The 14,115-nt window shown below is 37.5% G+C and overlaps 1 protein-coding gene across 2 annotated transcripts; it reads right to left on the bottom strand.

Annotated features, from left to right (window-relative positions):
- Positions 1-328: 328 nt before the first annotated feature.
- Positions 329-7,403, bottom strand: LOC131331822 (uncharacterized). Of its 2 annotated transcripts, XM_058365755.1 has the most exons (10): positions 6,820-6,960; positions 6,644-6,726; positions 4,756-4,865; positions 3,698-3,766; positions 3,400-3,515; positions 3,227-3,281; positions 2,776-2,896; positions 1,974-2,021; positions 1,633-1,727; positions 329-951 (listed from the first exon to the last, which is right to left on the bottom strand). In XM_058365755.1, exons 2-10 carry the CDS (start codon positions 6,666-6,668, stop codon positions 847-849), a joined length of 744 nt encoding a protein of 247 aa, XP_058221738.1. In that variant the 5' UTR covers positions 6,669-6,726; positions 6,820-6,960; the 3' UTR covers positions 329-846. The 2 variants fall into 2 exon arrangements, with proteins under 2 accessions (XP_058221738.1, XP_058221737.1); XM_058365754.1 differs by lacking the exon at positions 6,644-6,726 and having other exon boundaries at positions 6,820-7,403.
- Between the last annotated feature and the right edge of the window lie 6,712 nt (positions 7,404-14,115).

Below are 14,115 nucleotides of genomic sequence, written 5' to 3'. Positions count from 1 at the left end.
AACTATAAAACTGAAAGAGAATGGTTACATGGTCTTATAATATGGCTAGTTTTGAGAATTCTGCGGTCACACAACACCCCCGAAGCACTTCATCATTTGATCCATCTAACTAATATTCTACGCGTCTTGACACCTTTTGCAATCCTCATCCTAAGAACAACAAAAGATAAGAACAACAAAAGATAAGAACAAATTTCCCACTGAGATATCGAGGGAGTAGGGAGCATCAGAAGTACATCCTCTCTATCCCTTGTATATACATCTTTCTAAGAACAAATTTCATTTAAACCTAAATAAATTCCATGTTTTTCTACTCATCCAACTGAAATTTTCTATCAAATAAGCACATTCCACTGCAATTTGCAAACTTGTCTCCTCATCGAGGGCGTAAAAAATTCAACAACAAATCTCACGCATGCAAGAACCAGACACCTAAGTTAACCCGATCATTCAACTCGATTCTGGCTAATCTCTCCTTTATCAAACTCAAATGAAGACATCAAAGTGGCCCAATGTAGACTACCAAAAGCTGATCCCTATCATCACTACAAACCACAAGTACAAAAACATTAGTTACTCTTAGAAACTAACTTCTCTCAAAGTCATATCAAACATAGCACATCTCCCCGGCCTGAACAATCCGGTGCCTTCTAAAACCCAACTAAGAAACTGCAGCCAAGTGGGCATAACTCCTACCATTGCTAATGAGAAGTCCTAAACAACCTGCCTTCACGGAAGGACATCTTTTTCTTTTAAATCCACATCCTGGTAACACAGACTTGACCTCCTCTAATTTGAGGAAAACTGGTACACCACAAATCTTGAACATATTGCCCTAAATCTCTCTCAGTATCTCTTGAGAAGGTTATATGACGGCAGATCTTCAAGCCGTTTTATGCCTTCCTGCAGAAGCTCTGTTTCCAGCTGACGACGAGTAGCTTTCATCACCGCCTGTAAGAAAAAATGAGAGAACAGAAGTGATAGGGATTAGGGAACAAATTACCTCAAAATCACACAAGATCAAAATAAGGCTGAGACAGGTCAATGAGGGACAGTGGACTGAAAACAACTAGCAAGTAGGATTTTTTGCTCTGATTTTTCCTAAGGATTCGTATCCATCTGTATCATACCCATTCTGGTAACTGTGCTTCGCGCTAAAGTGGCTTCATAATGAAAAAGCAAACGACTCTTTCAAATGCATTAACTGACATGCATTTTTACACAGATAACTCTTCCAGCAAAAAGTTGTATCACAGATTCACAAGAAACTGAGAAATTAAGCAATAAAGGAACGCTCTCTAATAGTTCCCGCCTGTAACGTGCAAATCTGAATACAAATCCTAGCATGTTAGGTATGAGGTAAATGCGGATCAAATCTGTACAAAATGCTTTGGCATTTCTCTCAGAACAGGTCAAAGCTTGATGCTAAAAGCAAATTGTGCATCAATTCACATCAAAGAGTTCAGCAGAGAATCTTGGCATGGGACCGTAATGTGGCCTCCTAACACAAGTTAGTTTTGTCAAGCACGTATTCCAAAAAATTCCATGATTGCAGGGATAAAAGGAAGAACTTGCATGCTTTTTCATGATCCCTAGTCCCTACTGCTATAATTCTAATAAATTAACTCATACATTGAAGTCCATGTACGACGCACGCATGGTGAGCCATTGATGATCCATCAACTTGAACGTTATGCAATACAGAAGGTCAAATGCTGATTCGTTTTCTGCACAACAGAAGAGAGAGGGAAGAGGGGGGATTTAATTAGAACCAATAACCGCTAACAAGAAAAGTTAACCAGGAAACATACATAATTTGGCATACAATAGTTTGCTCCTGTAATGAAATCCATTCAGCCCCATAAATTGCACACATGGCACAAAGCAGATGCTCCATACTGGCATCAATACCTTTTTTCTCTCAATAACACTTTAATGAAAGGAAATCATTTTGGGATCAAGACAAGGCCTACCTGCAAGAAACTTCAAAAAAGTTGCTCCTAGCATTGTTTGTGGCTTTACTGCAGAGTTGAAAAGCAGAATTAGCATATGAATTGCATTAAATCGAATCAATTTCCTTCTTGAATGTATATATGACAGGTATGCATCTATGAAAATTGTAAACTATGTTGAAGCTCTAGCCTTCGGTTCCAGCAATTTGATCATCTTATAATTTAGGACCGACGTTATTAGAGGGACCAGATACCATCATTTGCATGCGCCATGCAAATGAAGTCACACTTTCACCTTTTTCTTTTAGCCTCCTCTTGCGTTGGTGTTTTCTTTTTTCTTCCTCCTTGTTCCAATGTGCATGTGTGGGCATCCTTTTTCAATTGTGTCTACTGATCATCATCACTATAATCAATTCTTTTAACAACAAAAATTACCCTCAGTTATCTATATCCAAAGATCATCTTTGTTCAAAGCAACACCATACATTCAAATGCAACAAAAGTATGGACTAAACTGTCCCAATTAAATTTAATTAAACACCTTCAATATTTTTTTTTTTATAAGTGCCTTCAAACATATATTATGCCAACAAATAAATCTCTCCCAAGCTCAAATGAACTGCTTTCTCAGAAGACACTGAAGGATAACAACTAGAAGCAATAGTGCAAACTAGAATTCATGGGAGTTTATAAAGAGTGTTGGAAAAAGGATTATCAGTGATTTCATATAACATTAAATTAAAACATCTCCTGCTGTCTAGTTATAAACTGACAAATTATAAAAATACACACAAGACGAGAATAAACGAGAAAACGAGAAAACCTGCTTCAAGATCAAGCATCTGAATAAGCATGAAAGTGATGTTCACACCAGCGACAGCAAATGGATATTCCCACATGGCCCTGTCACCATCCTGCTTTAGGAGAAGATCCTGGAATGACCTCTGCAGAAATTGTGGCAAGTCTTTACATGTTAAATTGTAGCACAAATCCCGAAAAGGGAGAGAATAAAATAAAAACAAGGCCAGGTTTAGACTATGCAGTGGTTTGTAGTTAGATGAGTCATTAAACTAAGCAACAATGGATAAAGAAAAAAGTCCACTATTTCTGACTCAATCGTTAAATTCTTCTAACATGCTCCAGCATGAGGAAACTGAAAGCAAAAGACACATCTTCAACGGATGCTCAGCAAATCATAATATAGACAAGCACATAAAACAAAAGGGAAGGAGAGAGGGATTGATTAAGAATATTTAGCAGATAACTGGCCATACCGGGAAATTCCTACCAAAGTACAACAAGTTCTCCAGCGATATAAAACCACCACCCCTGCAGCCAGAGAAAGAGAGAGTCTACACATAAGCAACGCACGAACGATAAATAGATCACAGTATCACACAGCAAGCTTAAAAAATCCATGAGTAAAACAAAGGAAATGCTGCTGAACCTGAAGTCTGTGGATGGATCTTTTCCTTGCCAACCCATTGCCTTCCACTGTTCAGATACCAAACCACAAAGTTCTTCTCCGGGAAAGGCAGCATCCCACAAAGCCCTCAAAGCTTCCTACAACAGCATAACAGAGGTAAAAACTGAATAACTATATAGATTGTCATTCTTTGGTTCCAAGATAAACAATTGCACTCATTACATTGACTGACCTCCCACAACCACTTGGAAAATATGAAAGCATGAGTATATATAATTCGTTTCTGAAACATTCACTGATTATTGAGCAAGAAGGGCACCTGATGTTCTGGACTTGAACTATCATATACAACTTCTATACGGTTCTGTAGCCTTTGTAAGCACTCCTCCTAACAACACCAACATGAGAGAATATATCAAGGTCGTTGACGCTAGAGTGTTATCCTTTAGCCATTAAAATTGGACCATAAAAGAATTGGGAAAGAAAATAAGAGAGATAGAGGATCATGACAGGTAAAACAAGCATTCAGGCACAATCGTATTGCTTGCTCTAGTTAGAATTGTATATTTAGGCAAGGTTATCACATAAGCGTATGGCCCACTCTCAGTGATTCTGATAGGTCCTCATCCGATATTACCTTTTTAATTGGTTTATAAAACCCTTCTGGGCAGTTTTGTATGTTAGTTTTGCAAGGAATCAAGAAATGGGCAAGAGTATTGCAGTTTCTCCTTCATTCCATTAGTGTTACATTTACTGCAGATCAGATGTTGGCAAACATCTGATATCTGATCGTTGGATTGATTTGTTTTAATTACTATATTACCAGCCAATCATTAAACTATCATGTCCTTAACATCTAAAACTCACTGAACTCTACCGTCTGCTGTTCTTAATTTGCTTTCGTACACTGTTCCGTCTGTACACAGTGAACGCCTTCCAATTATTCGTGAACTTTCTTGAGCTTGTATAAATTCTTCAACCCTTTGACACAATTTTTTGGGTACAAGATTGGGAGAAAGGGGATAAGTTATACTGCACGATAAACATTTCTTTATTCCGTGGGACCCACATGGCGATAAGAGATGGCTAGATGGATTTATCAGAGACGACGAGATCTTGTCCCTTGTCTGCTTAGGACCTGATAAAGAACTAGATTATATTTCCCGGATTATTATGGCAGCCGTTACATGGAGAGGGAAGACAATCCGCAGGGGGGATTGTTTATCTGTGGGCGGGCAGAATGGCATGTGTTACCCCCATCGTGTCGTAGGACTAATACTCTATCCAGACTATCAATACCCCAATGGGACAAACCAATTTTGGGATTAGAAGGGACCAGGAGACAAAAACCAAACAAATCACTAGAATGTTTATTACCTGGACAGGAGTCAAATCAAATGATGGACGAGCATCACCCTCTCTACTTTGGACACAAACACAAGAAAGACCTTTGCCAAGCCATGCTGCTGATCCTGCTACAACTTCAGCTGCAATAGAACAAAGCCATTGCCACATGAAATGAAGTCATAGATCTTCAACTAAGAATATATAGGGCACAGAAGATATCAATCAGGTCTTTTTCTCCCATACAATGGCTCCTGATCAAGGATGTAATGGTAGTACATACAAGTCTAAACAACCATACATAAGGTTCATAAACTGTGATCAGAATGAACTCCAGATTTAACTGTCATACTGTCATTAGTTAGACAGATGACATAAAAATGAGGTTAAAAAGAAAATGCGTTAAGAAAAAACAAAATTCTACTTCTGTTCTATGAGACAAGCTGATGTGAACATCTAAAATATAATAATATATTATCCACTACTCGCGAGAGATCATTTCTCAGAATCCTTTTTTATACTATAAGCACATAGTCGCAGCAAAGACGAGTGCTCTCTAGTTGCAGCAAATACAGGTCTCCGGAAAAGTGACAAATACGACATGATTTGACCCAAATTACTATACTGACAGCATGTTACACTAAGTAACATGGAATGATCAGAAATTAACCAATTTTACTCCTGTACTACATTTTCTTTCAGTATATTTATGAATGCATTCAAAAGAAGCAACTAGACTGAAAGTGGAGACTAAAACACCCAATATTTAGCTACAGCACAGGCCAGTGCAGCAGTGCTTCATATTCTACTCGGGGAACTATACCTAGCTCCAGCCCAAGAAAAGAATATATAAAAAGGAGATAAAGCAGTAATACAGCACGTAATCCCAACATCAAGATGCTACTAAAGTAACGAAATTCAAGTAGCATTTGGATACCAATCAGCACTCGAGAAACCCGAGTTTTATTCAAGATCCAAACTCATGAATGAGTTAAATTCCTGATCTTTTACCGTCATTATACATTCAGAAGAGAAACCTTCTTCCCTTAACCTCTCCCCAAGGCTAGCTAGAGTATGTATTATCAATTAAAAACACAGAATACACACTAGTATATAATTATCATTTTGTATCATTTATACCCTAAATTAGTCAATTTCTTACACCACGTCCCGTGCACCATTGCCATGTTAAACAAAGTCACGCTTAGCTTCAAGCCATGTCTATCATACGTCGTGATATCTGTTTCCATATAAAGTAGGACTCACTGGACTACACCATTTTGCTTCATTACAGCCGAGGAATAATACTAACCATAACAAAATAAGGATAGGGACAGCTGTCTCAAACGATCAGTTAGAGCATCTCCAATGGTAAGACATTTCTCAAGCCAAAGCCATTGTTTGGCATGAGGTCTCGAAAAATGAGCTCCAATGGTCGACCACTTCTCAAGAGTCACGACGAAAAATGGCTTTGCCATTTATCAAGCCAAATTTGGCACAACAAATGGCAAAGCCATTAAATTGCCACATCAGCATGTGTTTCTACCTTTTTTGTCCAGATACCTATGAAATGATTCAAGTGATCCAACAGCCGTAAGGGTTAAGGTAAAAAACGGCTTCCGCCTTCGGGACCGTTGGAGCAACTTTGCCAAATCTTGACAAAATACTACAGTAACAAGCCAAAAATAGCTTTGGCTCAACCAAAAAAAAAAAAAAGAGGCTCAAACCGTCAGAGATGCTCTCATGGCGGGCAACCATGATCATTATAATGCAATATAGGTAAATACCCCAACATACAACACAAAAGAGTTAAGCTGTTTTCACGCTTATGCTAATCCACACACCTACTATACACGAATCAAAAAAACAAGACGAAAAAAATCAAGAAGACAAAAGCAGCTGCATCCAGCTTATTACTCACCAAAGATCTCAATGCAAGTAGTCATGAATCTTAATATGACCTAATTTTCAATCCACGGATCCGAACACTTCTATATTTCACTCCTGACAAGCACGTAGACGAAAACGAAGAAATAATATACGTATATAGAAAGAGGCGCCAAATTACGTATAACAGAATGAGTTCATGTAATATACCAGAAGAAGTGGAATGGCCTCGGTTGAGATCTTGTTGAGAGATCCTCCTAACAGCTACAAACGATCCACCTCGATCGTCCATCCACGCCTCGCAAGTATTAACTACACGGCCATTGATTATTGAACAGCAAGAACTGAATCGAGGAACGAAAGTATTCAAGCACTTTCGGATTTTCGAAGGGGGAAAATGTTATTGCGCTTCTTCGAACCGAGTGTACCGGAATGAATCGAAAGAATGAAGGAATGGATCAGAGGTAGGGCCGAAGTCGGTCCAAGAACGGTTCTTGAAATGGAAAAACCTGTTCTTGAAGAGAGAAGGTAGGGCTTCGAGATCTGCTACAACATTAACGCCGAGACTGGATTCTCTCTCTCTCTCTCTCTCTCTCTCTCTCTACGTGGAGTTTTTCCCTTTTTTTTAGCTTAAATGCGATGTTGGATTTTCTTCTCCTCCAGTTTGTAGGCTTTGGTCCGTTTGGACGGAGAGGGGGGATAAATAGGAGGGGAGGGAGAGGGTGGGGGGATTTGATTTTTGGATTGGATTTGGGGAGATCATTGGAGTGATGCAAGGGTTTAATATTTAATTATTTGGAAATTCGAATGCCTCTTTCTATGGTTGGAAAATAGAAAAAAAAAATTAAACTCTTTGATTTTTTTTATTTGCAACATAAGAGATATCTCAAACGGGACGAGACAATCCAATTAGATTCGGTCACAGAAAACCAACATCCTCATAGAGTGTGAGAAGCAGTTAGAAAAGGGATTACTAGACGTGCTCACGAGACTACCTACCGCTACGTGAATTTTCACCTCCTAACCAGTTGGCCTAGTTACAAAAATCGAACTCACACCTCAAAGTGGGTGCAAACTCCTGAAAAGTGGAAACAACCTCGTTGGAAATCTCTCTTGTTAAAAGGAGATGAAAAACACTCCCCTTTACATTTCTAGGCTAGGCACGCCCTTGAATTGCTCTGTGTGTATGATTTATCCTTTCTAAGGTGGGGTTTGGTCTATATTTACGATTTATCCATTCTAAAGATTGTCCATTTTTCACTATTTGAACATCTAGAAAAATGCGTATATTTTCATAATAGATGGTTTCTTTTTTGATTTTAAACACTTTATCTAATAATAGAAGTAAGCGAATATGTTATATCATATCGATCAAATAAGATTAATTTCGTGTCTATCATATGCCCCACCTTTTAAAAAATTGCAACACTATATTGGAACCTATTGTTATCTAGACAGACGTGTCCCAAAAACACATCAAAAATTTCCCATCGGATATTGGTTGATACATTTAAGATACACAATTATATTTGAAAAACAATTGTTAATTGTTAATCTAATATCGCATAATCTTTTTTCAGAAATAAAAAATTTGTAAAAATTTGTAAACGATTCCAATCTTCAAATGATTATGACTGTTCAGGACCCACAAATTACTGATCGGTCAAAAAGACGGTTGAGTCAAAAGAAGCTGGACCTAAATTGCATCTTCCTGCTTCATACAAACAAGCGAGGCGGTGCCGGCCACTAATCCCTCGCCGGCTACAGAATGCCCTTGCCGGCTCGAGCGGATGTTCTTTTCTTTTTCTTTTCTTTTTTTCCGTTTATCTCTCTGGAGTACGATAACGATAATGATATCTCTGGAAAGCAAATAAGCCTTGGCCTTTGTAGTATGCAGTATGCATGATTCCACTCAACAACAAATGGAACCGGGCATGTGGTGTATGGTAATTGTAGGCCCATCTCGGGTCTGATGATAAAATCAGAAATGTTCACTTTCTTAAGATCCTCGAGTAGACTAGAAATTCAGATTTGATCGAATATCATAAATTACGTAATGGGCCCATATACGTATTGAAAAAGTTAGACCTTGTAAATGAGTTAGAAAATATGATGTAAGATATATACCCTTTAATCACATACAGGGCCGGCCAGGGGTAAGCCCCGCAAGCTGGCCGGCCGGCTCGGACAACCCCCGGCAAGGGGCCACAAAAAAAAAAAAAATTTTGTATGTATACAAAAATAAAAATAAAAATCTAGCAAAAATATATATTTATGGGCATCATCCAAAAAATTTTGTACATATTTTAAAAAAAAAAGTAAATATGTATGGTTTCCACCTACTTTAAAAAATTATGATACTTGAGAAAATTAGGAGGATAAAAGAGAGGTTTTTACATACTTAGGATAAATAACAGATAAAAAAATTAGGAGGGCAAATTATTAAGAGAGAAAATTAGGAAGGCTATCAGATAAGAAGAAGAAAAAGAAAAGGGACGCTATAGCCAAAACGAGAAGGGACGGATGATGTAATTCAAGCTAAATGGACAATATAATATTGTTTTTGTCCTTCTTTTTGTTGTTGCTTGTATGTCTTTTTTTTATAATTAACACTAGTAGGCAACGAGCACTGTTATTCGCAATAAAGATTTGCAGACAACCACATAAGGAAAAACTTGTTTGGATCCATTCCAGGTCCCACAAAAATCTAGAAAAATATCTATAAACTTTTTAATATTATTTTATGGGGCCATATAAAAAATCAGCTCCAACGGACATTAGTAAGTATTACTTTTGAATTCATATGGGCGAATTGAGCAATTTCGCCTCAACGAATCCAAAAGTAATACTTACCGATCGATATCTCTTGGAGCCGATTTTTTACAGGGCCCCATAAAATAATATTAAAAAATTTTGGATATTTTTCTAGATTTTTGTGAGACTCGGAATGAGCCCAAACGCATTTTTCCTTGCGTGGTTCCCTGCAAATCTTCCTTGCGATTAGAATTTTCAAGTGGGCAATCAAGCGGAAGGTCGGGTTTGGGCAACCCAAATGTCGGGGCCGGCATTGATCACATCGTTACCGATATTTGGTCGGCCTAAATTTTCACCTAGATAACCTAATCTAATCAACGAGCTTATGAAATGAAAGTTTTTGATTTTATCCCTCAACCGAGAATGAGCACATTTCAAGTTAATGAAATTCAAGACCGACACCCATGGCGATGTAGTCAAAAAGACAAGCACATCTATTAGCTACTAATAATGACCTTCGCCAATTGGCTTCTACTATTAGAAAAATAAAATGAGGAGATTAAAAAATTATAGATTTCATCAACGTGTAAATAAATAGGGAGTAGTAAATATACTTAGAAAAAAAAAAGGAGTAAATGAGAATCATGAGATAGAGACATTTCATACGTGTCGCTATAATGCATTGTTTTTAATCGACATGAGCTTGTTTGAGAGGAAATCAACATGTGGCACCTTGTTATGTCACTTAACCAAAATAACTTTAAAAAAAAAAATGGTTTTATCATTCTCTAGTGAAACTATTTCCAAATTTGACGTGTACTTTTATGTTTTCTTTTATCGAGACAAACCAAAAAAGAAGAAGCAAAAGCCACTATATGACATTTAAAGTAAACTAAGCAAACAATTACCGACAAAATATATGCCAATAACTTTCTATAATAGCTCGTGCCTTGCCCGGACTCCCTTCTATATAGCTGTAGTAGTTTAGAACATAAGTTAGAATTTTACATCGAAAAGAACTTAAATGAGTCATAAGACAATTTACCTTATTAAAGCGGAAAATAATTGAAGAAATTCATCAAATCAAGGTCTATAAACAACCTTCTCCAAAATTGCATTAAATCAAGTTCTGTATACATGTTTTTATGGTGTGTCTAAAAATTAAAAAATATATATGTTTCGCATTTGAAAAGAAGGTATCTCAATTATGAATCTCATTAAATGGTAAACTGTACACAAAAAATATGAATTTTAATGTATAATTTACAATGTAATCATTCAGTAAATTTTTAGATCTATCAATACTCTTATCAAAATAGTTCCTTCAAGTATTTCTTACAATTTCTTATATTTGATATCTTATTACCAAGGCAATAGCCAGTTTTCTAATTTCTCTCAAAACATGTCAAAATAAACTGTAAACGGGATAAATATTAGGGTGAGTTTTTGAGCTGACATTAGCCAATTTATTTAAAAAAAGAAGAAGCTCATTTAACCCCACAAATTGATGTATGTAGAAGAATGATCTATCTTAAAATTTACTACTATATATAATTTCAAAGTTAAAGAGGTTAAAAGTGTCTTTAGCTAAATTATCATCAATTATTATTATTTTTAAATTTTGCACATTCGTCCTCCCTATGCAAAATTTCTGGCTCAGTCTTTGTTTAGCCCGTTTGAGAAACTCATCCAGAGAGTTGGTAAATCTCAAATTAGAAAAACATAAGCAGTCAAGGTTGGTGCCCGATTAATTAATCGTGATAAAAATAAGGTTGATATGATCATGGTCGAATAACACAAAAATTGATGGTGATAACAAAACCAAAAAAAGGTTGGAAAGTTGAGATGGTTGGAATTATTCGGATTCCACGTGCTATTTGGTAGAAGCGGGGACCAAAAAAGGCAAGTGGACCATGTCAATAATACTGGAGTATTATGTCATGAATGGAAGAGTTCCATTTAAGTTGGACCCCACAGAATATGTACTTTTACTTGTGTTTGTTGCTTACGATAAATTTTTCAGTGCCAGAGGCCCAGATAGGTATCATATTGTGTCTGTTTGGCGTATTCGAATTTTTCATTGTGTTTTTAGACTACTTGTATTTGGAGAAAGTAAAAGGGGAGAGAAAGTGTTAGAGTGAGAAGAGAGATGGTTTCAATCCGAACTATTCAAAAATGTATTGAATGACCCGAATATACTGAACGAGTATCACGTAAGATATACTCACCCAACACAAAAAAAAAAAAAAAAATTAATTTTGCTTTCTGACTAGGGCGATGGGTCCACCCACTCATGGATCCAAAGAAAGTTGAAAAGCTAGTTTTGTGGGTGGCTTTCCATCCTTTTTTTTTTATTTTTTATGGGGCGGTCTCGCATGTCTTTCATTGGTATAGTTATTCACACGGCTTCTAGTTAGGGGTTCCGTATGCTACTTGTGCGAGGAATCCAACACTATAATAAGTTCGGTCTTGCTATTGTCAGCCCACTGGACTGACGATAAACACATTAAAAGACAAAAAAAATAAGTATTTTTGTGCACTTTTTACATCCTTTAATACACATTCACACACCTACTATCGTCAGCCCATTGGGCTGATTTTAAAATTTTCCTAATAAGTTTTCTAAACTCACATAATTCACTTTGCGAACGTAAAAACGTCTTTGACATAGGAGGCTCCACATGTGCTTATACGTGGTCAACTAGACACCCTAAGTTATTTTTTTTATTACATGTAAACAAATTATCTCGAATTTTGTTTGATCTCTTACTCCTATGCTACGAAAATCCATCAATTTAGGTAATTTGCAATTAAACACCTAATACATTTAGCTAAAAAATAAGGTACACATTCTTAACGACAAAAAATAAAAAAAAATAGAGGGAAAAATGTATCTATTGGTATCGCTATAATACTCATATAAAGAGGTACGCCGTATACTCTACCTATTTACACCCATCTTTTGCCAAAATTAGAAAAAGAATATAAGAATGGCCTTGGAGGTAGTTTCAGGCCTGGAGAAGACTTATAAATCGGTCACCTGTAGAATTGGGCCAGTTTGAATGCAAAAGGGCCATTTGAGTTTGCAAAGACTTGGGACAAACTAATGCCCAAAATATCACTTTCACAAATTCGGGCCCAGGATTGGCCAAAGTCTTCGGTCGACCCACTAGGTCTGAGTGTTTTATCCAGGACTAGGTCAGTTCTTAAAAATAATAAAGCCTTCTCGCAGGTCCAAATCAGTTAAAACCTGGGTTTTTCTCCAGGCTTGAGCTCACAAGATTTACAAATGATGGAGGCCTATGGTTCAGCTCAAGCTCGGACCCAAGTGACGGAAGGGTTTGCTTCTTAAACGTCACATATGACCTTCAATTGGCAGGAAAAGGCCTTCAGCTGCTCACAAGCATCTCAAAGGCCTAGAATATTCTTGCTTAGCAGGTCTAAGTAAGCTGCTTGCAAGCAGTTCAAGGCAAGCTGCTTGCAAGCAGCTCAAGGCCTAAATCTTTACTATCTTTTAGCATAAAGCAAGGCTTGGGACACATGGCAGCCGTGCATGGAGACATCCCAAGCAACTCACAAGCAACTCAGGCCTGCACAAGCAGCTCAAAAGCTTAGAAGTTTCTCTCTAACAACACACAAGTAGCTCAATTAAGCCTGCAGAAGCTGTTCAACCAAGCTTGGTGACTGAAGTTAAAGTACGTAAGAGGCAAGAAATGGGGCACAAGTTCCAACAAATTCCTTTTGCTTTTTATCTCTATATATGGAAACACTTAAAATAGCAAGTAGGCCCTCAAAAGGGGCTCAAGAGCCAATGAAATGGCTGAAAGGCCTGGTAAAATTTTGGCCTTTAACCTTGGTGGGCTCAAGATCTTTTATCCAGGCATTCAAGCAGCTCAAAAGGCTTGGAGATTCTGTACAGGCCAAATTCCTTTTGCCTTTTACAAGTTTTTATGTAGGAAATGAGAGTTTTTTCAGGCCTCAGTTGATTTCTAGGAGTGACGAGCAAGGCTTGAACAAGTGGCAATCACTCATTGAAGGAAGTAGAAGCAGCTCAAGCCTAAGCCTTTACCAGGAGAACACTTGGCAGCCATGTATGAAGGCCTGTGGAAGCAGCTCAAGCAGCTCATGGCCTGAAACTTCTGCCTATAAATATCAGAGTTGAAGGCCTTGGCAAAGGTCCACGACCATCAAAGTCCACGACTTGTCTTTCTTTTCAATTACCTTTACTTTCTAACAAAATTTGTACTCAATCTAGCCAAGCCTAGATTTTATTTCATTTCCTTATAACCAGACTTTGTTAAACTGTCAATGAAGTCCTTTTAATTATGTTGTAGGCCTTGTTCTACTTTCTTTCCATTTTCTAACAGCGGTTAGGAAATTTTTAAGTCCTTTTCGTTAAGGCAAACCAGGAACCTCCTCACGGTTTTACCCTTAAACCGTGCACTTTATTCGATTAGAAGTCAAATCGAGGCTTCCAGGCCTTGATATAAATTTAGGCAACAATCCTGCCTTGGCACGCTCGCGATTCCAAGCCGATTTGATTTTACACTTTTTGTGGAGAAACACTACCCTAACACTTCCTTGCCTCTCTTAATTCCACATCCAGTCACATATTGAACAATCAGAGTGCCTTTCCATCACCTTTGGCTGGTTAGGCACTAACGATGGGTGTTCTTTGTGCAGATCATGTCGAGCACTTGGCACTACCTGAGTTCAAATCCAAACCTTGAGCTTCACCTGAGTGTTCACCGA

Source organism: Rhododendron vialii, chromosome 7a (genome assembly GCF_030253575.1).
Source record: "Rhododendron vialii isolate Sample 1 chromosome 7a, ASM3025357v1".
NCBI classification, from domain to species: domain Eukaryota; kingdom Viridiplantae; phylum Streptophyta; class Magnoliopsida; order Ericales; family Ericaceae; genus Rhododendron; species Rhododendron vialii.
This window is presented reverse-complemented; position numbering and strand designations above follow the sequence as displayed.

What these genes read in the sequence shown, in the direction of transcription:
- LOC131331822 (XM_058365754.1), bottom strand. Translation starts at nt 6,901, where the DNA reads ATGGACGATCGAGGTGGATCGTTTGTAGCTGTTAGGAGGATCTCTCAA. An exon ending in TTGATTTGACTCCTGTCCAG is followed by an intron (nt 3,767 to 4,755) that starts GTAATAAACATT and finishes TGGTGTTGTTAG; the next exon opens with GAGGAGTGCTTACAAAGGCT. An exon ending in GTTCAAGTCCAGAACATCAG is followed by an intron (nt 3,516 to 3,697) that starts GTGCCCTTCTTG and finishes ATGCTGTTGTAG; the next exon opens with GAAGCTTTGAGGGCTTTGTG.